Here is a 27,566-nt window from a genome sequence, read left to right on the forward strand (position 1 = left end):
AGAAAGAGAGAGGGGGGGGGGGGATTGCTTCATACATATAAATCCAGAGTATAAAAACGAGTGCCAAAGAATCTCTGTCTCTCTGCATTCATTCATCTCAGCAATACGACTACATTGGGAAATGGCCACTGCAGGAAAGGTTCGTAAACTTGTCTTTTGGTCTCTTGTCATTTGTGCTGCAGAGCAGTTAATGCATTACAGTCCCTTTATACCTTTAACCTCATTTCCACTGACCGATTGATTGCATAGGTTAATTCGTATTCTATCTGATCAATTTAATGCAATAATAACAACAACATCCAGTTATGGATGCTTTGAGCTATGCAGGCTATAACTACCATAAGCAAAAACTTGAAAAAAGCAAGACGTGATATTATTGCAACGCACAATTGACTTGCTTCACTGCTTTAACTATAATGCAATATGAAGACAAAGAGTTAAATACCACATGTAAAAGTGTGAGGTGTCAATAGTTATACATAATTATTATTCTAGTTCTCTTAAAATATATATAAAAATTTTTTTTTTTTTGTAGGTTTTTTTTTTTTTGTAGTTTTTTGAAATTCTCAAAGTTTTCAATGAAATGGATAATATTTAACCACACTGAAACTGTGTTCTTGCAATGTCAGTGAGTTAATATTAATCATTAGTGATAGTGAAATCACAGATAGTTTTGGCTCTAATAGCCGTTTTAATGCTTACTTTGGCTGGACAACCTCCAACTACAGTTAAAGAGCAGAGATCATGCCTGATAACCATTAAAAACCTCTGTTAACCATTAAAAACATAAAATATGATGAACCAATCTCTTATTTGTGCCAAAGGTTATCAAATGTAGGGCTGCCATTGCCTGGGAGCCCAATGCTCCTCTGGTAATAGAAGAAATAGAAGTCGCCCCACCTCAGGAAGGTGAAATACGCATCAAGGTGGGAAATATTCTATGAAAAATGTCACAAATCCAAGCAACTAATATAACAATCAGTTGTTAAAGGGATAGTTCACCCAAAAATGAAAGTTCTGTCACTGTTTACTCCACCTCAAGTTGTTCTAAACCTGTATGAATGTGAACAGTCAGTGGGGCCCATTAACTGTTTGGTTACTGACATTCTTAAAAATATCTTCCTTTGTGTTCAGCAGAAGAAAGAAATTAAAATATTTTTGGGTGAACTATCCTTTTAAAACATTCAATCCTGTCAATAAACAAGGATTTCCACTGTCATGTATAGATTGTAGCTTCAAGTCTGTGTCACACCGAGCTTTTCCACCTGTTTGAGGCAAAGAACAAGAAGGGTTTTCCCACTGTCTTGGGACATGAGGGCGCTGGTGTGGTGGAGAGTGTTGGACCTGGAGTCACTGATTTCAAACCAGGTCACTACCAAAACGTCATTTCTAGGCATAGTTCATTTACTCACTCTCATGTTGTTCCAAACCTTTCTTCCATACTTTTTTTCTGTGGTGACCACTGTGTAATTATGGACTATTTCTTTTCCATGCAATTACAGGGACTGAGGACCAAAAAAGTATAATTAAAGTAATACATATGACTTCCAAGTGTTCTGAAGCCATTTAGCTTTGAGTTTTCACAGATTATTCATTATTCACTAATAATCTTTGCCTCCTTGAGCTTGTCAGTAACTCCTCCTTAGCTTTTCTTGGCTAGTACATGAAAGAAAATGGTGTCCAGTTTGTATTCCTTTCATTGAATCAGCTGATCCAGATTCCAGTTCTAACTGGCTAAACGACTCAATAATCCAGCGCTTAACAGTTTTTCCCTCACATAAAGCTTCAAAAGTTTTGAAATATATGGACTACACGCACACATATTTTGATGAAAAACTTAAAGGTGCCCTCGAATGAAAAATTGAATTTATCTTGGCATAGTTAAATAACAAGAGTTCAGTACATGGAAATGACATACATTGAGTCTCAAACTCCATTGTTTCCTCCTTCTTATATAAATCTCATTTGTTTAAAAGACCTCCGAAGAACAGTCGAATCTCAACATAACACCGACTGTTACGTAACAGTCGGGGTGTACGCCCCCAATATTTGCATATGCCAGCCCATGTTCCCAACATTATGAAAGGCATTACACAAGGGCAGCCAGTATTAACGTCTGGAGCAGCACACAGCCGAATCATCAGACTAGGTAAGTTAAGCAAGCAAGAACAATGGCGAAAAATGGCAGATGGAGCGATAATAACTGACATGATCCATGATATCATGATATTTTTAGTGAAATTTGTAAACTGTCTTTCTAAATGTTTCGTTAGCATGTTGCTAATGTACTGTTAAATGTGGTTAAAGTTACCATTGTTTCTTACTGTATTCACGGAGACAAGAGAGCCGTCGCTATTTTCATTTTTAAACACTTGCAGTCTGTATAATTCATAAACACAACTTCATTCTTTATAAATCTCTCCAACAGCGTAGCATTAGCCGTTAGCCACGGATCACAGCCTCAAATTCATTCAGAATCGCATGTAAACAATATAACAGTATACAATACTCACATAATCCGACGCATGCATGCCACATGCATGACGAACACTTTGTAAAGATCCATTTGAGGGTTATATTAGCTGTGTGAACTTTGTTTATGCACTGTTTAAGGCAAGCGTGAGCTCCGTGGGCGGGGAGCGTCAGCATTTAAAGGGAGCATACAGTAAATCGGCTCATATTTAATGATGCCCCAAAATAGGCAGTTAAAAAAATAATTTAAAAAATCTATGGGGTATTTTGAGCTGAAACTTCAGGGGACACCTTAGACTTATATTACATCTTGTAAAAAAACGTTCGATGGCACATTTAAAGCTGCAGTCCCTCTTTGTCGCCATCTCTGTTTGAAACCTGCAATTGCAGTTATTTGCGGAATTATCATCTTTACGTGGGTTGTGCATCGGCATGGCTCCTCAGCGCAGATGAATCTAATGTTTGCTGTCAATCACCACATCGGTGTGGATTCGGAATCACAGATTCTACGTCTTGAAAGCATGACCAAAATAAGAATTTCCACCAGAACATCATCTGAACAAGCAAGTAACATGTCTGCCACTTTTGTTCTGACCAACTGAGAAAAAAAAGCATTACAATAAATTGCGCTACCAATGGTGATTAACAATCGCTTAGCTCGGATCATGTCAAACCATGCAAATTATTATTATTGTTATACAGTGCATCCGGAAAATATTCATGTGTTACAGTCTTATTCCAAAAGTGAATAAATTCATTTTTTTCCCTCAAAATTCTACAAACAATACCCCATAATGACATCATGAAAGAACTTTGTTTGAAATCTTTGCAAATTTATTACAAATAAAAAACGAAATAAATCACATGTACATAAGGAATCACAGCCTTTGCCATGACTGAGCTCAGGTGCATCCTGTTTCCACTGATCCACCTGTGGTAAAGTCAGTTGATTGGACACGATTTGGAAAGGCACACACATGTCTATATAAAGGTCCCACAGTTAACAGTGCATGTCAGAGCACAAACCAAGACATGAAGTCCAAGGAATTCTCTGTAGACCTCAGAGACAGGACAGATATGGGGATGGGTACAGAAAAACTTCTGCAGCATTGAAGGTCCCAATGAGCACAGTGGCCTCCATCATCCGTAAATGGAAGAAGTTTGGAACCACAAGGACTCTTCCTAGAGCGGGCCGCCTGGCCAAACCGAGCAATCGGGGGAGAAGGGTCTTAGTCAGGGAGGTGACCAAGAATGGTCACTCTGACAAAGCTCCAGCGTTTCTCTGTGGAGAGAGGAGAACCTTCCAGAAGAACAACCATCTCTCCAGCACTCCACCAACCAGGCCTGTGAATGCAGCAATGTACAGAGACATCCTTGATGAAAACCTGCTCCAGAGCGCTCTGGACCTCAGACTGGGGTGAAGGTTCATCTTCCAACAGGACAATGATCCTTAGCACACAGCCAAAATAACAAAGGAGTGGCTACGGGACAACTCCGTGAATGTCCTTAAGTGGCCCAGCCAGAGCTCAGACTTGAGCCCGATTGAGCTTCTCTGGATAGATCTGTAAATGGCTGTGCATCCCCACATCCCCACATCCAACCTGATGGAGCTTGAGAGGTCCTGCAAAGAAGAATGGGAGAAACTGCCCAAAAATAGGTGTGCAAAGCTTGTAGCATCATACTCAGAAAGACTTGAGGCTGTAATTGGTGCCAAAGGTGCTTCAACAAAGTACTGAGCAAAGGTTGTGAATACTTATGTACATGTGATTTTGTTTTTTTACTTTTAATAAAATTGCAAAGATTTCAAACTTCTTTCATGATGTCATTATGGGGTATTGTTTGTAGAATTTTGAGGAAAAAAATAAATTTAATCCCTTTTTGGAATAATACTGTAACATAACAAAATGTGGAAAAAGTGAAGCGCTGTGAATACTTTCCAGATGCACAGTAATTTGCACTAAAAATGTTATTGTTAACAACATCAGCATTGCGTGACTGTGTATTTAGCGTGTATTAGAGTTACCTGTAGATTTCAATTTGTCACTGATGACTGTCATTTGGACTTTTCTGGATTAATCTGCCATAAGTTTAATTATTGCAGCTGCAGTGAGAAAAGGCTTTAAATGATCCGCCATCCTCACGTGCGACATAACCCACTAACTGGGACTCGTTCTTTATATAAACAGACGTGACGTAATGACTCAAAGACGAATGGCTGCATGCTCGAATTTCTCGTGGAAACCTACCAGTTCCGCTTTTATTATAAAACATTATTACAAGCTTACCGTTGTGAATCGGGCTAAGGTAAGGAGATTTTGAACACCGTTTGAACACTGGCTGGTTATGTACCTGCTCAAAAATTGATTTTGGATCATTTTTAACCAAAAAAGTTACGGACTGCAGCTTTAAACAAACTAAAATTAGAAATGACTGACTGAAATAAGTTTAAGTGCTAAAATTACTAACACTAAAACTGAAAAATTAAAACTTAAAATTAAAATGTAAAAATATTAATACAATTATATAATAGTACATAAATAACACTGACTTTACATATCTTTTGTGTTCCACTGAATAAATGAATGTCATACTGGTTTGGAACAACATGAGTGACATAAATGATGACAGAATTTTTTAATCCTTTAATTCCCTTCAACTGTGAGTGTAAATTTGTTGCTGTAACTAATAATACATCTGTGTATTGTGGTGAACAGGTGATAAGGTCATTCCACTCTCGATCGCTCAGTGTGGAGAATGCAGATTTTGCAAGAATCCAAAAACAAACTTGTGTGAACGCAGCTGGTGAGAAACAAACAACAATTTTCACATATTAAATCCTTCTGGGGTTTTTTTTTTTTTTTTTTCCTCTTTGAACGCTTACAGTTTTTTTGTTTGTTTTTTTGGCAGGGTAAATAAATATGTTGATCTTATGTCGCATCCCACAACACGTTTTACTTGTCGTGGTCAGCCCATCTTACAGTTCACAGGCACCGGTACCTTCTCTGAGTACATCGTCGTTAACCAGATTTATGTGGGAAAGATTCATGATGATGCTCCACTCGACCGTGTGTGTCTGCTCGGCTGCGGCGTCCCTACTGGCTACGGAGCTGCTGTCAACTCAGCTGGGGTGAGTATAGAGACTCAAGAAGCATTTGGACACTTTCCATTTTTGATCTGTCAAAGAAAACAATTCCAAACAAAGCCTAAGCAGAATTAACCATCGTACGTCTCTGAGAAACACACATTGTGTGTTCATTGAATGAATGAATCAGTGTTTTTGAGTGATTTAGATCTGTGGATGATCCATGTCTCATCCTCACATCCTTAAATGATTACTTTCCTACTACATAGTAGTACATAGTAGTAGGAAAGTACTACTAGAACCGCAACTGCCACGGCGCAGCCGTTTTATTTTCGCAAGCTGCAAAGGTGAACCAGTTCTAACGCCATGGCAAAAAGTTTGAGCAAAGCATGGCAACTGTTCTGTCATTGGCTGCACAGACGAGCACAGAACACTATTTAGAGTCTCATTAGCTTGGATAGCCTGCCAGTTGACCCTGGCAAGTTCGATTACTAAAAAAAAAGGAGCGTTTCTTTCCAAGCAATATTTTGAAACAAATATTAGACCAATCACAGCATTTGATAGCAATCATAAACGTTAGCCTGGTGTGTATGGCTCTGTTCGGCAAACAAGTACGCTATGTATAGTGGACATCCATATGGGTTTTGCACAAGATTAACATGACGGCACATGCTAGTCGATGAGTTGAATCAACTCCACAGCAACTAACTTACATAAATTTATCCACTAACCATTCAGAAACGTCCAGTTTCATTCTAAAATTTGTAACTTCTTCCTGAGTCTCTCCATCAGTGTCGACTCCGGTTTGAACAATGTAAGGCTGAACACCGTTACTGACAATCCTCATTTTGGCTGCGTGAGATTCTCCAGCTTTGTTGTTGTTGAGCCGTTAAAGCTCCGCCCTCTTCTGGAAAGGGGGCCGGGAGCAGCAGCTCATTTGCATTTAAAGGGACACACACAAAAATGGTGTATTTTTGCTCAAACCCAAATGGGGCAAATTTGTCAAGCTATAATAAATGATCTGTGGGGTATTTTGAGCTGAAACTTCACAGACACATTCTGGGGACACCAGAGACTTATATAGAGTGCCCCAGGGATGACGCGTTTTTGTAGGCCAACCCGGAAGTTAGCGGCGCACGGGTTCCCTCGGTTGAAAGCCTATGCATTTTTCCCATAGACTTTTGGAAAATCGCAGAAAATAAGCTCTGTGTTTAACAAAGGGTTATGACACTTACACGTTTTGTCTATCAAGATAATCTTTACAAGTTAACACAACATTTATAGATTTTGAAGCCTAAATAAAGTCGTCAGATATAAAAGGCTAACAGTAGGCTATAAACGGACTACAGCACACCATGGTCGCGGATCAACGTCGTCACCGCCAAGCTTCCTCAAACTTTATTTAGAAAACAACTTTATTTCAAAACATGCTCGCTGATTATGATCTGCGCTGTTATTAATACTTATCCACTTTTTCATGAGAAATGCTGTCCAAATGTCCCGTTTTTAATGATGACGTCTAAAGTCCCCGCCAAAGGAAGTAGTCCCTTTTAGCAATTTGTTAGCAACCGCCGATTTTAAGACACAGTATAAGTTTAAAAAATCACAAGTGGGTTATAACTGGTGTGTTTTATGTCATACATCAAAACGTGAAAGTATTTAGAGGCTTTGTTAACCACAGACCTTATTTCAGGCGATTTAGCAAAAACCCATTCAAAAAACCCATAGACTTGACGGCGTTGGAACCGGAAGTCCTAAAATGCTAACTCGCTTCCGGATTTTGCCTACAAAAACGTGTCATCCCTGGGGCACTCTATTACATCTTGTAAAAAGGGGCATAATAGGTCACCTCCAGGTTGATTTCCTGGAGGTTTGAGATTTAGCTGCTCCATGTCAACCTTTTGTGACAACTAACCTATGTCACTTCCACACCATACGTGTGTCAAAGTAGCCGGAAAAACTTTTTTCTATTTAGGGATTTGATGAGACACGCACAGGTGTATGTACGCATTTTCCCACAAAAACCATAACGCTAGTTCTAAAATGTAAACGCTTATATTTATATATTATAAATATAACAGGCTTTTACCATAGTGAATCCATCCAGGGTAAGACAAAAACATGTTTTAGAAGAAGGTTGATGTATTTTTGCTTTATTTAAATTTTGAACAAAAAAAGTTACATAGTGTAAGGTCATCAAACTACTAGAAAGACAGTTGTTCCACAATGAAATATGTAGTTCACCTGAAAAAATAAAAATTCTGTCATTTACTGTATGACTTGCCTTTTTCGGTGGAACATAAAACAAGATATTTTGAGATTATTTTTTTTTTTCTTTTTGTCTGTAAAATGGAAGTCAGTGGTAACTGACAAGCCTGCAATGACACGAGGGTGAGTAATTGATGGCATATATTGGCACTACATGCTAACTGTTAGCTAGCATAGTTTTTTTCCTCATGCGTTTCCACTAGAATTTAAGAATTTAAAGAAATTACATTAAAAAAAAAACTCACAGATGCCACTTGGTTTATCTTATCCAAAGAAATTAATGCACTTTTAAACTTGACTAGTTTAGTAATTTTGTGTGTGTGTGTTGCTTGTATACCGAGCTGAATGTTAAGGTGCATTAGAATAGTGATTTGTTTGTGTTTGTGTGAAGGTGACACCAGGCTCAGTGTGTGCAGTGTTTGGACTGGGTGCAGTAGGTCTGGCTGCAGTCATGGGCTGTAAAAACGCCGGAGCCTCTCGCATCTTTGCTGTGGATATTAATGAACAGAAGTTTGAGAAGGCAAAGGTCTTTGGTGCCACTGATTTTCTGAATCCAAAAGCATATAATAAACCAATCGCCGAAGTGCTGACAGAAATGACCAATGGAGGAGTGGACTTCTCACTCGAGTGTGTGGGCAACACTGAAGTATCGGTAAGACCTCACCAACAAGGTGCATTTAATTACTACTCATTTAAAAGCTTTCAGTACTTGCAATCTCTCTGTGTGTGAATCAATGTGTCTTTGACCTCAGAGGAGCGCGCTGGAGTCGTGTGTTAAAGGTTGGGGTGTGAGTGTTCTGGTTGGCTATACTGATACAGACTTTTCTGCACAACCAGTTCAGCTCATGTTTGGGAAAACCTGGAAGGGAACTCTATTAGGAGGTAAACCAACTGTCAGTTAAAGGGTTTGTTCACCCAAAAATGAAATTTCTGTCATTAATTACTCACCCTCATGTCGTTCCAAATGTGTAAGACCTTCGTTCTTCGTTCAGAACACAAATGAAGATATTTCTGATGAAATCCGAGAGGTTTTATCTCCCATAGAAAGCAACAAAATTACCACATTCAAGGTCCAGAGAAGCAGCAAAGACATCGTTAAAATAGTCAACGTGACTACAGTGGTTCAACCTTAATGTTATGAAGCGACAAGAATACGTTTTTTTGTCATTAAGGTTGAAACACTGTAGTCATGTTGACTATTTTAACGATATCTTACTACTTCTCTGGACCTTGAATGTGGTAAATTCGTTGCTTTCTATGGGGCATAATGAAACCTCTCGGATTTCATCAAAAATATCTTAATTTGTGTTCTGAAGATGAACAAAGATCTTGCAGGTTTGCAACGACATGAGGGTGAGTCATTAATGACAGAAGTTTAATTTTTGGGTGAACTAACCCTTTAAGGCTTTCAGAGTAGATGATTGTGTATGTATTAATTTCTGTTTATGTGAATAAGGTTATAAGGTCAAGGAGATTCCAAAACTGGTTCAAGACTACATGACCGGCAAAATAAAGCTTGATGAGTTTATAACACACAAAATGAATCTGGAGGAGGTCAATGATGCCATTAACCTCATGAAGAATGGACAATGGTATATTTCTTACCTTTTTCTGCATTTCAAGTTAATCCTGTCAGAAAGTTCTAACATTTTTTCCTATCTTACAGCATTCGATGCATACTGAATATATCCAAATGAGAAGCAAATTATCTTCACTCAACTTCTTTGAGACAGATGGGAATAGACTGCTCAGACTTACAGCAGACACAATCAATACTAGTTTAATGTGCTGTAACTATTTCTAAAAGGTAAAATGATGGATTGAATCTGGTACTCCAGTTCTGCATGGCAAGAAATTTAATTGTTTCACCAAAAGCAACAACAATTCAATACAGAGGAACTTCTTGGATGATCTTTTCACCTGCTTTCATAAATCATTGTTGAAATTGCATTCCATTGTGATGATTGTTAAAAGTTTGGCATTTGTTGTACATTAAAAAAAACTAACAAGTCCAAATAAAGGAGAAAATATACTTTAATTCAGCTTGAATACTGAAACACTGAAACTGATTCCATGAGATGCATCAAACTGACAGAGGCCTGCAACTGCTTTTCAGACTTTTGCTCTTTAAGTGGCATTAAACAACCAAAGACAAACAAAAATCATCTCGTCACTGACTAAGGATGACTGCAGTGAGAGGACATGCAGAAAGGCCATCCTCTCCCCATCACATAATTACACCATTGTACTTAACCTAATGTTTCCTCTAGGTGTTCACGGACACATTCTCACTCAAAATGGATCGATTTAATTGAACCTTATGAACGCTGGTAGAAGTTCATGAAAAACATTTGTACAATGTTCAATAACGTTACGAGGCACTCTTTTAGCTGTAAAGAGTTGTCATACATCAGTCATGATTTGATAAGGTTTGGAGAGACTCCACAGGGTTTTATCACATACACTCACTGCATCTCAAACCTCAACAATGGCTTACAAAAGAGACCCGGTACACTGCAACGAGCCAAGGCATACAAAACACACTGAAGCAGACTGAGACAGCAAACCTCACACAGCTGACGCGCTCTCATAAAACACACAGGTGCGTACACGCAAAACCACTCACACGGATGCCTCTGCCTTGAAGACAGAGTGTGGTGGCACTGAAACCAAGTTAAAGGCCAGTGCCTTTGAATTTTCTCAGATCCAAGCTGATTAAATGTGACTGTCAGGTGACACATTCAGAAGTTATAAAATCTCCATCTCCTGCCCAAATCCACTGACACGGCCACATGGCCAATCATCTCCTGCCCAACAGAGAACCACAATGTGATTGGCTGATCGGTGATATGGGGCGGAGCCGCTGTATCCTCCACTGCAGAACAGGGCTGATATAACCCCACCATCCTACATTTGGGACAGGAAGTGAGCGCGGCCGTTATCCTCGAGGCGACGTGTGAGGATCTCACAGCCGGTGTCTGTCACAAGGAGCGTGTGCTCGAACTGGGCCGAGCGTTTGCCGTCACGAGTGACTGCCGTCCAACCGTCTGGCCACGTCTCATCTTGCCATCCACCTGCACAGAGCAAAGACTCTTTAATAATACATCAATTACAATATTTATTCACATTTAGTCTAGGGCTGCACGATTAATCGTATTGTAATCGCGATAACGATATCTGCTTCTCTCGATTGATTACAAATAACCGCTCGTTATTTATCCTGAAAACATGTTTTTTCTTTGGGATTTGCATTATCTTGCATTGGTAACAAGCCTCCACTAGCAGTCATGCTTGTGGTTGCCAGATGCACAGAGCTTAAATCCCCTAAATAGAGCTTTTCCATTAAAAAGATATACTGTCTTCCCGGTGTTTTACTTAATCTGTGCAATCTGGCAAGTCTGTGCACGCGCTCCCTCTAAATGCGGAAGCAGTGCTGATGATCTGAAAAGAAACGTGCGCTGGAGTTTAGTGATCTCCACAGCGAAATTCTGCTTCAATGAAAGCGTCATACAGCCAGTATTTGTTTCTTCACAAGCCACTTGTACTATTTGTGTGACTAAATCTGCCATGATCAAACCTTCAGCGATGAATTTCAACAAATGCAACATGGATCTCCACCTTTACTGTTTGCAGAATAAATGCACTTTTGCAACCCATGTGACGATTCAATTGGGAAAATGAACATAATTTGGAATTATTGGAAATAATATTAGGAGTTTCGCCATTTTCTCTTTTGAAGTTCCTAAAGGTTTTACCAGTTTTCATAATGTAAATCAGTTGAAAATTCTATAGTCACTGGGACGTTCTAAAACGCCTAACGTGGCTTAATTTACTAAGACAGTGTTATTAACAAACCAAACTTAGTAAACACCACACTAATAAAGCGTACTATGTACAGAAAAGCAGATGAGCCCATAATATGAACACAACACATTTAATGAAGCATTTTCCTCCCATAAAGAAAACACTTAACGTGGCTTAATGTACTAAGACAGTGACAATAAAAGACCAAACTTAGTAAACACTAATAAAGCATACTATACAGAAAAAATTGGTTTGTGCAGAATTTGATCTTTTAATATCACTTAGTAGGCTAGGAAGCGACGTTAAGCTTTTTCTTTATAGCGGTTTCAATGGGAGGAAAACACAACGTGTAAATAAACGCATTGCATTCATATTCTGGGCTCATCTGCTTTGCTGTACATAAAACGGTTACGGTTTATTAGTATGATGTTTACGGAGTTCGGTCTTTTAATATCACTGTCTTACTACATTAAGCCACGTTAAGCATTTTAGAATGTCCTTAGCCAGGGACAGTTTTTTTTATATCAAAGAGCATCATTCTTTAGAAATTTGCAGGCCAATCTGAATCTGTGGTTTGTCTAATTTGCAAACAAATTGTGTTGCTTTAAAATCTAATGTGAATACAGATTACAAAGCGCTCACCAAAACCATGTGTTTTGTATTGATTTACCATCTAACGAAGTTATCATAGTTGGTGAAATGACCTACAGGCCTTTTGGGTGAAGTGTAGGTTGGTAAAGAACGTGCATAAGGGCCATTACTACATTACCCTTTTTGAAAGAATAATCTTGATTATAATTTTGAGCAAAATAATCTTGATTATCAGTCATGCAGCCCTAATTTAGTCTCATTATTTTTATAGTTAATATTATGTTGAAGGAAAGAAAACTTGTTCAGTTGTCGGGTTCAGCGATTTGCTTGCGTGATACAGAAGAATATTAAGAGTTATGTTATAATCTACCATATAAATCTACCAAGTCCCTTATGCTCACCGAGGCTGCATTTAATTGAACAAAATGCATTAAAACAGTAATATTGTGAAATATTATAATTTAAAATAACTATTTTAATATATTTTATAATGTAATTCATTCCTGTGATGACAAAGCTGAATTTTCAGCAACCACTGTGTCACATGACCCTTCAGAAATCATTCTAATATGCTGATTTGGTACTCAAGAAACATTTCTTATTATTATCAATGTTGAAAATAGTTGTGCTGCTTAATATTGTTTTTTTTTTTTTTTTTCAGGTTTTAGTGATGAGCTCAAAAGAACAGCATTTAAAATGGAAATCTTTTGTAACATAACAGTCTTTACTGTCATTTTTGATCAATTTAATGCATCTTTGCTAAATAAAAATATTAATGCATTACAAAAAAACCTTACTGACCACAAAACTTTTGAACAATAGCGTAAATTAACCAACCAAATTAAAAAAAGAACAATGTTCAGCATATTTCATTAATTGCATGCCTTACTTAAAAAAATAAAAAATTACCTTCGCAGATCATGGGCTCAATAGTAAACACATGTCCAGGCTTCATCACTCCAACTGCTTTATTCTCTGTAGAAATACATAGAACCTTTGAGTGTTTGTAATCTCTGTAGGTTTGATTACATCACAGTGTGCAATGCTTGTATCATTCAGACTGCATCAACATGACGAGATGTTACTCACTGGCATAGTGCGGTACGTTTGGCGCCGTGTGGAACAGTTTGTGAATGCCGTGACCACAGTAGCTCCGTACCACAGAGAAACCATTTGCCTGCGCATGTTTCTGGATGATGTTCCCCAGCTCACGATACCGGATACCAGGCTTTACTAGACACAAGACAGCAACAAACCACCTCAGATGACAACACAGACATCCCGCTGTGCAACTGTGCCCTCTGAAGGTCATTAGTGTACATCACAGCAGACAAACATCCTACATCACCTAGTCTGAATAAAATGTCAAATTCATATAACATGTGGTCTGTTGAATTGTTTGGTGCTTGTTTGCATGTAGTTTCATCCTTACCAGAGTCGATGGCTTGCATAAGACATTCATAAGTGGTCTGAACCAATTTCTTGGCTCCCTCATCTACTTCACCCACAAAAAAGGTTTCATTCAGATCTCCATGGTAACCATTGTGGTAAACCGTTATATCGACTGTAGGGGAAAAAATAATATATGATTGGCCAAGTGAGCATGTAACATGAAGTGCAATTCAACTTAAGTCTGAATATTTTTCAGCATGAACTCTGCAGAAAAATACACAAACTGACACAAAATTATTTGATTATGCATTCAGCTACGACTATGATTGTAGTACTCAAATTGATAGAGGAATCCATTTTCCACATTTTCATAATCTGTGCAAAAAAAAAAAAAAAAAAAAAGCCAAAAAGAGGCTGCAGATTCTGTCAGGATCTTGCCTTCAGTATAAGGTCTGTTTAGTGTAAAATTGCCATTGAATGTAAACAGAAGCAGTTCTCAGAACTGTAGCCTGTTGTATTTATATTAAGGTATTCAAAAACAAAGAATGCAGCTTGCAATAAAGAAGTTAGTGGTCATTAGGATTGCTGCGATAGTCGGTGTTACCAGCGTTGAGCCACACTTGCCCACTGCTGAACCACCCCCCACCATCGTTTCGTTTTTTTATAGTAATAAAAATCATTAGTTCAGTTAGAAAACAGACACTACAACTAAAAACTTAAGGCATCTGTTCAATGCAGCATGAACCAAACGAGTCGCAGCACAGATCAGCAGCAGGAGACAGATTTCATTTATTACGAGAGCGAGAAGCTGACTGACAAGACAATGTCGGAAGATTTGGTCTCAAACTAAAGCAAAATGTAAAAGCACCTATTTGGCAATATTTTCGATTTAAACCCAGTGCTAATAGGGAACCTGCAAAGGATTAGTTGTGTTTTTCATTAATAATACTAATGAACCCACCATTCAAGCAATGTCGCCCCCAAATTGGCACTAATTCACGTTTTCAGTTCATCCCTATGGAAGCTCAACTTCCATAGGATTGCGGCCATGTGTGCACTGTACTTTCACTTTCAAATTATCGATTTTAAAGTGAGGTGCCGGTATTACCGGTGTTGTCACACATCAATTAACCAGTGGGAAAATTTTCCTCACAGTCACAACCCGAGTGGTTATTTCTTTCTTTTACTTTCTATTATGTACGGGACCTAAAGTAAGCAGTAGGAAAAAACATCAGTCTGGACACTGCCAATGCATTCACAGAAAGGTGAAAATGTGGAGGAAAAAAAAAAAGAGTCACACACAGATCTCTAATGCCTAGTAAATGTGTAGCTGACATCTGGACTAACTGAAATATAATTTAAAAAACAGCATTCTTGAAGACAAAAATAAGATCTCCCGTGAAATCTCGTAAGTAAGATGCATGCATATACTATGTGTGCAGATGCATGCTGATACATACTGTTCAGTATATCCCCCTCTTGAAGGAGACGGCGGTCAGGTATCCCATGACAGATGACTTCATTGACCGAGGTGCAGCAGGACTTGGGGAAGTTGTAGTAGTTCAGAGGTGAGGGGTAGCAGTTCCTTGCTGTACACGCCTTAACCAGTAAACATGGAGAAACCACATTAGCATCAACACTCAAGATGGACATACAGGCTGTACTACTCAAACCATAACAAAAGTAGAGTTTTGAAGTAGAGTTTATAATAAAAAAAATCCATGCATTCATTAAGCATATTGTCAAAATTATGCTTTTTTTTTTTTAGAAGGAAACTAGCAAAAAGTAGTCCAGCACGAACCATGACATTTGAAGCAGGGGCTCTCAGTCAGCTGTCCGGGGCCCACTAGGGGGCCTCGGCGAACTTTCAGGGGGACCCCAAAACGTCTTATATACATTTATTTATATTAACACTAATTATAGTTAGATTATACTTATTATAGTTACTGCTAAAAAAAAAGTGTATAATATTGACATCTTATGTTTGAGTTTATTAATTTTTATTACAACAAAAGCACCAGGCGTGCATATCAGCTTAGATAAGAGGGCCTTTGAATGTGGTCTTGGACAAAGTAGGTCTTGGAGTCATAAAGGTTAAGAACCATTGCTTTAGAGCTAGTAAAAGACAATTTTCCACATGAATGCATCAGCAATTTCATATTTCCCTTAGATAACCTGTATTTAAACTTACTACTTTGTAATATTATAAGAGATAGAAAGAGAGAAAAGATTGTGAAGTACTACCAAATGCACCGCATGGTCGATCTCCTCCGTTGTCACTCCAGGTTTCACCATCATGGCAGCAATGTCAAGTACTTCTCGAGCCAACTGAAGGAGGAAACAAACACAGTCTTTATAGTCAGTAATCCAAACCTCTTCTTTGTGCTTCTGACACTAGCCGATTTTCAGCTGATTTGCATAAAATGTGTGAATTTATCTTGTGGAACCAAGTGTTTCTCTGGAGTTCTCACTTAAAGGGATAGTTCACCTAAAAATAAAAATTATGTTACCATTTACACACCCTCAAGTTGTTCTAAACCTGTATGAGTTTCTTTATTCTGTTCAACACAAAAGATAGATATTTTGAAGAATGTTGGTAACCAAACAGCTGCTGACTTCCACAGTATGGAAAAAAAATACTATGGAAGTCAATGGGGACCAGAAACTATTTGGATACTCTTCAAAATATCTTCTTTTGTGTTTGACAGAAGATAGAAACTAATACAGGTTTAGAACAACTTGAGGCTGAGTAAATGATGACAGAATTTTCATTTTTGGGTGAACTATCCCTTTAAATGACTAATTAAATAAGAAATTGAGGCAGAACGAACAGCAGCAGAGCAATTAGTGATTAAATAGAGGCAGAAAACCTTTTCGCTCCATGCATCCTAATTAAATCCAAGACATTTGTTTTTGTTCTATCAGTATTCCTGTTTTTATTTCAGTAGGCTTCAAGTAGATTTACTAAAACTGATTCATTGCATTACAAGACAGGCAATTGATTTGAAACGCATGACGAATCACATATTCGTCAGCTTATGGGATGCCACTCACAGAATAAAAATTCGAATCTAGGACCAAATTTCTCAAATTGTATTCTGGATAGTGTTACACACACACAAACAATGTAATTCTATTCATTCAAGTATAACACAGAACTAAATCTAGTTCATTAACTATATGGATGCCTGTTCTCCATTATTTGTACTTTATGCCTGACTCTCACAACACCACCCAAAACTTCAACTGTTACATTTCACAGTTATTATTCTGCATGCAAAGTTATCATTTGTGCAGTTATGATGTTGATTTACCTTGCAGACAACTCTCATGCCCTCAATCTCTTCAGCGTTGAGGATCTTAATCTGAGACGTCCCTTTCATGGTCTGCTCTGATTCTGACATGCCTGCAAGACGTGATGAATTTGTGAATTGGTGAGCAGTAAAATACACTGATACCCATCTACCCACAAAAGCATCTTACTATCACTCAAATATATTGACTAGCTCTGCCTACTGACCTTCACCACAACAGAATCTCAACAGCACAGTCTCCAGTGAGCTAATGAAGACAACATAACCACTTCTTAGAGACAAACACACACGCACACACACATATGGTCGCTGATCCAGTGAGGTCTAGGACATGACAGTTTGGCAATGATGCAATCACAGACAGTTCCTGCTGGGGCTGGGCGGTATGACTATATCGTGTGGGGGTAGAGATAGAGATTTTGTATTCCGTGTGTATAGAGAGAGACAAAGAAACTCTATAGGGCTTTTCACACTGCGCTTAATCTCAGGTTATTGTCATTCTAAGAACTGCTTTTAACCCCGGGTAGAGGAACATTTCACAAACGTTTTGAAGCGGGGTTAGCGCCGCGTTTTACCCGGGCTTATGAAACCCTGCTCTTGAGCGTTGCAGTACCAAACATGTACATTATGAAATTATGTGGTGTTACGGCCAGATGCTTAGCAAAAGACAGTCAATCGCATGTAGAGGTCGACCGATATGGGTTTTCCTCTGGCCGATGCGATATTTAGAAATCAGGGCAGCCGATGGCCGATATATGATGCCGATTTTTTTTGGCTGATATGTTTGGCCACGTCTTTCCGTGCTCATGGCCAAAGGAGTATACTTTGAAAGGCTTGCACGCTCAACTGTGCGCAAGATGCAGCGGAACGTGGAAAATTAAGTTTATCCGGGCATTTATGCCGGTGGAATGGCAATCTGCTTGCCACAAGAGGCAGCGTCACTTGTGCCACAACAATGCTTAGCTGCTCGCAGATGCGCCTGCCTATTAATCGGCCTAATTTGCAGCACAATCGGATGATGAAGACAAGGACTTTCATAATCAGATTTTTTTAATTAAAGGTGCCATCGAACGTTTTTTTACAAGATGTAATATAAGTCTAAGGTGTCCCCTGAATGTGTCTGTGAAGTTGCAGCTCAAAATACCCCATAGATTTTTTTTTATTCATTTTTTTAACTGCCTATTTTGGGGCATAATTAGAAATGCGCCGATTCATGCTGCGGACCATTTAAATCGCGCGCTCTCTGCCCCCTCCCGAGCTCTCGACTCTATCATTGCATAAACAAAGTTCACACAGCTAATATAACCCTCAAAATGGATCTTTACAAAGTGTTCGTCATGCATGCTGCATGCATACATCGGATCATGCGAGTATAGTATTTATTTGGATGTTTACATTTGATTCTGAATGAGTTTGAGGCTATGCTCTGTGGCTAACGGCTAATGCTACACTGTTGGAGAGATTTATAAAGAATGAAGTTGTGTTTATGAATTATACAGACTGCAAGTGTTTAAAAATGAAAATAACGACGGCTCTTGTCTCCGTGAATACAGTAAGAAACGATGGTAACTTTAACCACATTTAACAGTACATTAGCAACATGCTAACGAAACATTTAGAAAGACAGTTTACAAATATCACTAAAAATATCATGTTATTATGGATCATGTCAGTTATTATTGCTCCATCTGCCATTTTTCGCTGTTGTCCTTGCTTGCTTACATAGTCTGATGATTCAGCTGTGCACAGATCCAGACGTTAATACTGGCTGTCCTTGTGTAATGCCTTGAACATGGGCTGGCATATGCAAATATTGGGGGCGTACATATTAATGAGCCCGACTGTTACGTAACAGTCGGTGTCATGTTGAGATTCACCTGTTCTTCGGAGGTCTTTTAAACAAATGAGATTTATATAAGGAGGAGGAAACAATGGAGTTTGAGACTCACTGTATGTCATTTCCATGTACTGAACTCTTGTTATTCAACTATGCCAAGGTAAATTAAATTTTTAATTCTAGGGCACCTTTAAAAAATGCCAAAAATTGGCCCGATTAATCAGCCGACAGCTAAACGCATGCCTCATATTCATGTGCTTTGGACAGTCACAAAACACTATAGTTGTATAAACAGTATGTTTCAGCATTCGAGGGGGATAATGTCAAATGGTGACAAAGTGCATCAACTGGATTGAAGAGAGCATTTCATTCTCACCCTTACGGTCTGAAAAGTCTACTAATCGTTAGTCGACTAGAAGAGGCTTAGTCAAGCAAAAATTTTATTAGTTGCAGGAATAAAAAAAACAAACAAAACAAAAAAAACCTTGAGGCAAAGTCAGACAGTCCGTGAGGGACAGAACATTAATGGCAGGTCCTTGTGGTAATTACAGTATGTCGCCAAACATCCATCGACCTCAAATATGACTTATTTGAAACATGTAAATAGTAGCAACTTTACATGGCTGCTCACTTTAAAGTTAACCTACATAAATGTGCACTATTATTAGGTGCATATCCAAGTGTTTGTGTGCAGTGTGGGAGCTGAAGCATGCAAAACATGGAGACGCCATTGCGATCACTTGCATTTTTTCCTGATAACAATGGAAACAAAATTAAAATTCTCCATTATTTTTGGTCATATAGATAAAAGTAATACATCATTCAAAAGTGCCGGCGTTCTGATGTAGAACCCGGAAGTGTTTGCAATGTGAACAGCTCAAGAGACTGACAGGGAAGAGAAGAAATTGTTGAATAAACTCATTTTTGTTGTTTTTGTTTTTATTTGCGCACAAACAGTATTCTCATCGCTTCATAACATTAAGGCTGAACCACTATAGTCACATGGACTGTTTTAACAATGTCTTTACTACTTTTCTGGGCCCCGAAAGTGATAATGTTTCAGTCTATCGGAGGTCAGAGAGCTCTCAGGTTTTATCAAAAATATCTTAATTTTTGTTCTGAAGATGAACAAAGGTCTTACGGGTTTAGAATGACATGAGGGTGAGTAATTAATGACAATTTTCATTTTTGGGTGAACTAACCCTTTAAATGAACTACTACTAGTCAACTAGAAAAATCTTTGGTCAGGGGCAGCCCTAATGAATACCCAGGATTAATTGTTAACCCTGGGAAAATTATAAACAGTGTGAAACGTGAAGCATGAAAGCCCAGGATTCCTTTACCGGGGTTTACAATGACTCAATGTTCAAGCGTGATAAGCCCTTAAGTAGTATTAATGTGAAAAGAGAGAGCAGGATGTGTCTAACACAAGTATCAAGGGATGCAACGCAAAACAAGTAGGCTAGATGTACCATTTTTCATTGAATTCTCATCAAAAACAATACATCTGGTCATATCGCCCACCTCTAGTCCCAGCTGAGTAACGATATCAGCCATGCAGAAACAAACAGAGCCATGCTACTAAACAGACACTTTCTCTCACAAAAATACACTCACACACCCACTGCGGAGCAAACTGCTCCCTGTAATACTATTAAAACAAGAGGACAGCACTGGCTGGACACACATGGGAAGCGGCGGGGCTTCATACCTGCCAACAACCCAACCTCTGCAGCTGCAGAGAGCAAGAGAAGAGCTTCAGACACACACTGCAGCAGCCCACCCCCAAACACACACACATGGAAATAAATGGTAACGTGTATAGAGTGACTTCAGGACCATCACACACTCTCTCACAAAGAAGTGCTATTGAATGTACATTTGCAAATGTGCACATTCTCCTGACCTAACCATGGGATGCTTTTGAAGACATTCAGGTGTTTTCAATACATCGCTATTCTACTGTTTGAAAGCCGGGGGCTGGAGACTCAAGGATGAGCTAATAACAGAGGAATGAGAGGCTGTAACTAGAGGAGCCTAATACCAACTAATCACCACCATAATGGTTACTTACAGGAAGAGTCTGCAGCATCCGTTAATGAGGGACAAATGAGCATTTATTCACAATACACAGTGATTCATGAGAGAAGCATCTATACTAGAAGAAAAAAATGTGCGTGATCATAATTCGTACTTAAAGACGTGTACTGTCTATCATTGTTTGAAGGACACGTCTGAGTTTCACTGCATTTAATAAAAATATCAAAGTGGGGTCTGCAAATAAATAAAACGACACCTTTTCTAAGAATTTCATGTTTTAACTTCAGTTCTCAGACACTAGCATAGTAACTAGAAGGTTAGTGATAATCTCTCTTTTTTAAAAACCCATGCAATTTATTAGGGGTGTGACGAGATCTCGTGCCATGAGATATCACGAGATTAAAAATGTGATGATTTCTCGCCGAGATGAAAAGCCGTCTTGTGATTTACATTATGCCTCCACTGTTGATTTGCATTTTATAGAAATAAAAACCATTTAATTCAGTTGGATAACGGTCGCTTCAATCCCACCCAGCTCATCTAACACAAGCTGCAGCACTGTACATAGGTCAGCAGGAATCAGAGTTCACTGATCACTAGTGGTTAAACGGATCGTTGTTGACCCGTAATCCATACGGACCAAGCCCCATGGTTTGGGACGCATGTGATTCGCGGATCAAGTTTAACCGCAATAGAGTGAAAGGTTATCATTTGCATGTGTTTTGTCTTGCTAGTATACGCATTAAATGGATATAAAACTATTCCAGCGCAAGAAGAGGCAAAAGATGATTTAATTCGGTATCTCACCCCACGCTGTTATGGGTGCGCACAGACGCACATACATACAAGGCTTGCACGCACACACAGAGAGAGAGAGAGGCGCGTTTCAGATAGCTCGCAAACTCCAAATTGATTTCTCTTTCGCATCCTCAATGCACTTGGATGGACACATACATGCATTATGTCAGTCAAAATACCCTTCTTGGCAAGTAAAAACATTCGGTTATGTCTTAATTGAACGAGGTGAGAATTCGGATGTGTGTGTGCATGGGGTCAGTGAACAGTTTCATTTCACATTTGATTATTACATTTCTGTACACGAAAATTAAAGGGTTACTTCACCCAAAAATGAAAATTGTCATTTATTACCTACCCTCATGCCGTTCCACACCCGTAAGACCTTTGTTAATCTTCAGAACACAAATTAAGATATTTTAGTTGAAATCTGATGGCTCAGTGAGGCCTTAATAGGGAGCAATGACACTTCCTCTCTCAAGATCCATAAAGGTACTAAAAACATATTTAAATCAGTTCATGTGAGTACAGTGGTTCAATATTAATATTATAAAGCGACGAGAATATTTTTGGAGCGCCAAAAAAAACAAAATAACGACTTATTTAGTGATGGCCGATTTCAAATCACTGCTTCAGGAAGATTCGGAGCGTACGCGATCCGAATAATGATTCGACACACTGATTCATTATGCTCCGATGCTTCATGAAGCAGTGTTTTGAAATCGGCCATCACTAAATAAGTCGTTATTTATTTATTTTTTTTGGCGCTCCAAAAATATTCTCATCGCTTTATATTATTAGTATTGAACCACTGTACTCACATGAACCGATTTAAATATGTTTTTAGTACCTTTATGGATCTTGAGAGAGGAAATGTCATTGCTCCCTATTAAGACCTCACTGAGCCATCAGATTTCAACTAAAATATCTTAATTTGTGTTCTGAAGATTAACGAAGGTCTTACGGGTGTGGAACGACACAAGGGTGAGTAATTAATGACAGAATTTTCATTTTTGGGTGAACTAACCCTTTAATACTACAGTTAGACCTTATACTTTATTTGTAACTTTATGTTGTATTTATCTATGCTTGTAATTGGTGTACAGTATTTGTTCTTTTTACAGTCTGTTCACTTGCCTTTAATAACGTATTAGTTAGACTAGTAGTTTCTGCTGTGGTATCGGAGTAGTAAAAGTGGGCTAAGTAATAAATGCAAAGTCACTGGTACACTGGTCTGTGTAGTTGTAACCATCTCTTAGCTCTATATCATGCTTAAAGAAAAATTTGGTCTCTATTTGCACTTTGAATATTGAGAGAGTGCTTTGATTATGGTTGCACTTATTGTTTGCACTTAAGACTAGGAGAAAACTGTGTTCATTTTTTATTTATACTGTTTTTATTTCCATGATCAATTTGTGGAAAGGAGTTCAGTTAGGAAGCCAAAAGTTGTAGAAGCTCATAATGGATTGATCATATGAATTGATTCATATAAATTCATACAGGAGAGTCAGTTGAGTTTGTGGCAAAACCTTTTAAAGTGCTTGAGTATTGTTGTCTTTTACTGCATATGATAATTCATACTTGGAAAATAGAACTGAATTGACATTCATTACAAGAAAATTAGTTAAAACATTTCAAATGCGCCTGCAGGATATTTTTCTAGTCATGTATTTCTTCATTGATGATTTCTTAAAAATACTGTGTAAAAATCTCATCTCGTCTCGTCCTCGTGAACTCAATCTCGTCACACCCCTACCATTATACACTACCGTTCAAAAGTTTGTGAATGCATTAAATTGATCATAAGTAACTATTTATGTTACAAAAGATTATCTCAAATAAATGCTGTTCTTTTTAACTTTGTTCAACAAAGAATCCTGAAAAACATACATCAGTATTCACAAATGATAAAAACCATCATATTAGAAAGATTTCTTAAGGATCATGTGACACTGAAGAGTGGGGCGATGGCAAAGCTGAATTTTCATCCGCCATCACAGGAATAAATTACATTTTAAATTATTTGGAAATACAAAACATTAGAATAGAAAACAAGTCAATAACAACAAATTTCACAATATAACTGCATTTGGGCTCATCATCTCCTTTTCTAATCACAAATATACAACTCTTGAGTTCATTAGACTCATCGTAATGATACAGATGATACACCAATTAAATCGCAAACAAAAAACACAGTTAGAGTTTCAGTAAACAGGTTATTCCTGAACATCTAGATGTGTATATACAATAAACAGTGGTTTAATGTGGTCAGCAGAGATGCACTATTGCAGCAAACACTTTAAAAAAATCAAACACTTCAGCTGATGAGAATGGAGACCATTAGTTTAAAAGCTTGTATATCAGTGCCCCATTGCAAAGATTAAAAGTTTAAACTTCATACAGGCGTACTCAAACAGGGCAGCCTGTCAGAGTAGTACAATGACTCAGATAAAGGGCTTGGGGCAAGAAAGCTAGTCCAGGTGAGAGAAGTCAATTTGAGTATTGTGGTGCATAATTTACTAAATGATGTCCAATTTATGTGTGAAGGGTTTTGCAATCTTACCCAAAGGATGATCTGCATAGTCTGGTCTCTGGATGTTGCTAGGAACAAGCCGCATGGGAGTCTGAAAACAACAAAGAAAAATTGTTTTTGTTCTGTTCTATAGTAATGTATTGTGTACTGTGCTCTTGTCCATCTCTAGTGTGTTGCGTCCTTACCAGTGGATAGTGGGGTCGCAGTTTACCAGTGTATCTGTACCCAGGCCACGGGTCTGTGTTGATTTCCTTCTCCACACAGTTCTTCCCCTCATCTTTTACTTTGTCCTCCTCTACAAATAAAATGTCAGATATTAATGATGGCATTATGTAAGACATGATTTGTATAGAGTATACAAATGCAGAATTGAACATCACTCAACACTGAGAGAATAAAACACACATACTTGCTTTTTTGTGGAGCAGTTTGTGGGTGGCCCAGCTGCCTTTGAAACATTCCTGAAAACATACAAGAACAGAAGTTATTTCACTTATTAAAGACCCTTAAAAATGAAATTTCTGTTCGCTTTGATGCATCTATTTGCTAGTGCACAAAATTATAATACAATTTTGAGTAGTTTAGGTTCAGTAAGTTTTCTTTATTGTTTTTTCCTTGAACCTGTGTGTGTGTGTATTATATATATATATATATATATATATATATACATACATACACACACACACACACACACAATTTAATGCATTTCTGCTAAATGCATTAAATTGACCAAAAGTGACAGTAAAGACATTTACGTTTAAAAAAAAAATTATAATAAATACTGCCCTTTTGAATTTTCTATTTATAAAATAATCCTGAACAAAAAAAAATTTATCACAGTTTCCACAAAAATATTAAGCAGCAAAACTGTTAATGTTTCTTGAGTGCCAATTCGGCATATTAGAATGATTTCTGAAGGAGCGTGACAATGACGACTGGAATATACATTACTATAAGAATACAGGCTACATTTTCATGCAACTATAATAAATGAAATTTAATTGTTTAATTTAAATTGTAATATTTTGCAATATTGCTATATTTTTGATTAATTAAAAGCAGCCTTGGTGAGCCAATTAAAAAAAAAAAAAAAATCTTACTACCCCCAAACTTTTGAATGGTAGTGTATATTATAGCATTTAAAATTTCACATTCTCTCCCAAGAAACGGATAAAATATTATGATGAGTGATGATCTTGCAATAAATGCAACATGAATATCCACATTTTTGTTCAAAAATTAAGCTTGCAATAATTAAATCATAGTCCTCGTTTTAATGTAAAGGCTTTTTATAATATGTCCATCTTCCTGTTTGAATATGAAGTACATCACCACCTTGCTCACCAAGTAATTTCAAGGTCTTTAATCAAATCAATAGAACAAAACATGAATCTAACTGTACTGTTACATTATGTACAGCTCCTAACATACTCTGGTTACAGGCAAGTTGAATCATGTACTTTAGCACAATTAGAAAGAAAAACTGATGAAAAAATCCTTTATAATACATGACTAAGCTCTACAGGGAGGGAGAGACAAAAATGAAAATTCTGTCATCAATAACTCATCCTCACACTGTTCCAAACCAGTATCATTTTCTTTATTCAGTGGAACATGAAAGAGGATATTCTGAAAACAGTCCAAACAACATTAAACCCAACTGAGTGCATTAAGAAAAAACAAAGTGTGTACATACAGTCTTAGAATGACATAAGGGTGAATTATAGCACTGCAGACGTGAATGTTTGAATCAGATGGAATCAGTGGAAATGTCAAATCAGATATATTGGGCTTGGCAACACCATGTCATAATATCAGCCTCTCAACACCATAAGCAAGATAGCAGATCTGCTCTCCAACAGGTGCTAGAGTCAAAAGATATGACTCAAAATGTAATGAGCTGTCCACCTATACAGCATTTTTTGAGCACATGCCTTAAAACAAACATATTATGTCCAAAATGCTGTTTAAATAGACATCACACTTTGATTTGCCTCAAAAAAGAAAAATCAACCTAGACAGCACTTTTGACCATCATGGCCATGTAGCAGCTCACTAGGATTTGAATCATAGCCTATGCAAGGAGTGTCCAGCAAATCACACGAGAATGAAGAGAGTCAGGGTTAAATCTACACATCCTTTGTACAGATTCATGCATCATGTTGTCAATGGACTTCAGAGATTAGAAATGCAATAACTAAAGGGTTGGTGAATTGATTTAGCAACTGGGCAGCAAGCGGGCCACGTTGAGCTGAAGTCATTAGCAGAGAAACAGCTCGCAAATTTACATTTTCATTCCTGTTAGGGTTTAACATCTCAAACAAATGTGTCATCCTGAAAATCACCATGCACAAAACTTTCATGCAAACGTCAAAGCTCAAAGCAAGGGTTAAAGTGCCTGTTTGTGGTGTAAGACAGCTAGCTAGCTAATGCTGAGCACAGTCCCGTAGGCCGGCAGCGTGACATGCGCTACAAAACCCGAGAGCTTCGCTTGTTTCTTAAACCAAAGTGTCAGAGCTTCACCTGAGAGCAAAAGTATGAGCCTTGAATTCCGAGTTTGATGCAGGTGGGACACTGGAGCTTAGCTTCGCTGCAGCAGCCTTCCGTCTCGCACTCCCGTGTCTCCACCGCCGCCATGCTTCTGCTGCTGTCGGTCAGAGAGAGAGAGAGCTGCTGCTGACTACCGCTGCAGTCATCTGAGATCAGAGGGAGGGACTCCGACACACACCACCTTGTGCATCATTGCAAAATGGAGTATTTATTTATCTATTTATTTTACCTTATCGCAGCCACAATTATTGACTAGACATCACTGGAAAGTTAGTTCTTTTATTTCTTCTCCCAAAACTAAAAAAGTTCCACGAGAAACAAAAACATTGCAGGAATCACCAAGCAAGGTAGAACGAATACCGGACTGGAGTTCTGTATATGAGTGGAGCGGAGCAACAGATACCCAGCTCTGTAATCACGCCCCGCAGTTCCACTACAGGTTTATCTATTTCCCGCTCCACTCTTGAACAGCAGAGAAACCCAGCAGAGAAAACAAACAACTGCTAGCTGAAGGTATGAGTGAAACAAAAGTCGTGAAATTATGAGAACAAATTCTCTCGACTTTTTTCTCAAAATGTAAATTTTTTTTCATAATTTAACGAATTTGTTCTCGTAATTTAACGACTTTTTTTCTCATAATTTAATTAGTTTATTCTCAACATTTTATCTCGACTTTTTTCTCAAAATGTAACAACATTTTTTTCATAATTTAACGAATTTGTTCTCGTAATTTAACGACCTTTTTCTCGTAATTTAATGCCTTTATTCTCAACATTTTATCTCAACTTTTTTCTCAAAATTTAACGAGTTTTTTTCTCGTAATTTAACGAGTTTATTCTCAACATTTTATCTCGACCTTTTTCTCGAAATTTAATGATTTTTTTC

At 38.0% G+C, this 27,566-nt stretch overlaps 2 protein-coding genes across 2 annotated transcripts; one reads left to right on the top strand and one right to left on the bottom strand.

Annotated features, from left to right (window-relative positions):
- LOC125276549 (alcohol dehydrogenase 1-like) lies at positions 1-9,984 on the top strand. Its single transcript, XM_048204118.1, has 9 exons — positions 1-139; positions 825-926; positions 1,227-1,368; positions 5,187-5,274; positions 5,380-5,599; positions 8,214-8,474; positions 8,575-8,704; positions 9,279-9,414; positions 9,489-9,984. The coding sequence occupies exons 1-9, from the start codon at positions 122-124 to the stop codon at positions 9,517-9,519; spliced, it is 1,128 nt and encodes a 375-aa protein (XP_048060075.1). The 5' UTR covers positions 1-121; the 3' UTR covers positions 9,520-9,984.
- Positions 9,839-26,842, bottom strand: metap1 (methionyl aminopeptidase 1). The gene is made up of 11 exons (XM_048204117.1): positions 26,655-26,842; positions 24,541-24,592; positions 24,317-24,426; positions 24,162-24,222; positions 16,924-17,015; positions 15,854-15,937; positions 15,070-15,208; positions 13,650-13,781; positions 13,307-13,450; positions 13,127-13,192; positions 9,839-10,896 (listed from the first exon to the last, which is right to left on the bottom strand). The coding sequence occupies exons 1-11, from the start codon at positions 26,766-26,768 to the stop codon at positions 10,730-10,732; spliced, it is 1,161 nt and encodes a 386-aa protein (XP_048060074.1). The 5' UTR covers positions 26,769-26,842; the 3' UTR covers positions 9,839-10,729.
- Positions 26,843-27,566: the final 724 nt, after the last annotated feature.

This window comes from Megalobrama amblycephala, linkage group LG10 (genome assembly GCF_018812025.1).
Source record: "Megalobrama amblycephala isolate DHTTF-2021 linkage group LG10, ASM1881202v1, whole genome shotgun sequence".
Lineage (NCBI taxonomy): Eukaryota > Metazoa > Chordata > Actinopteri > Cypriniformes > Xenocyprididae > Megalobrama > Megalobrama amblycephala.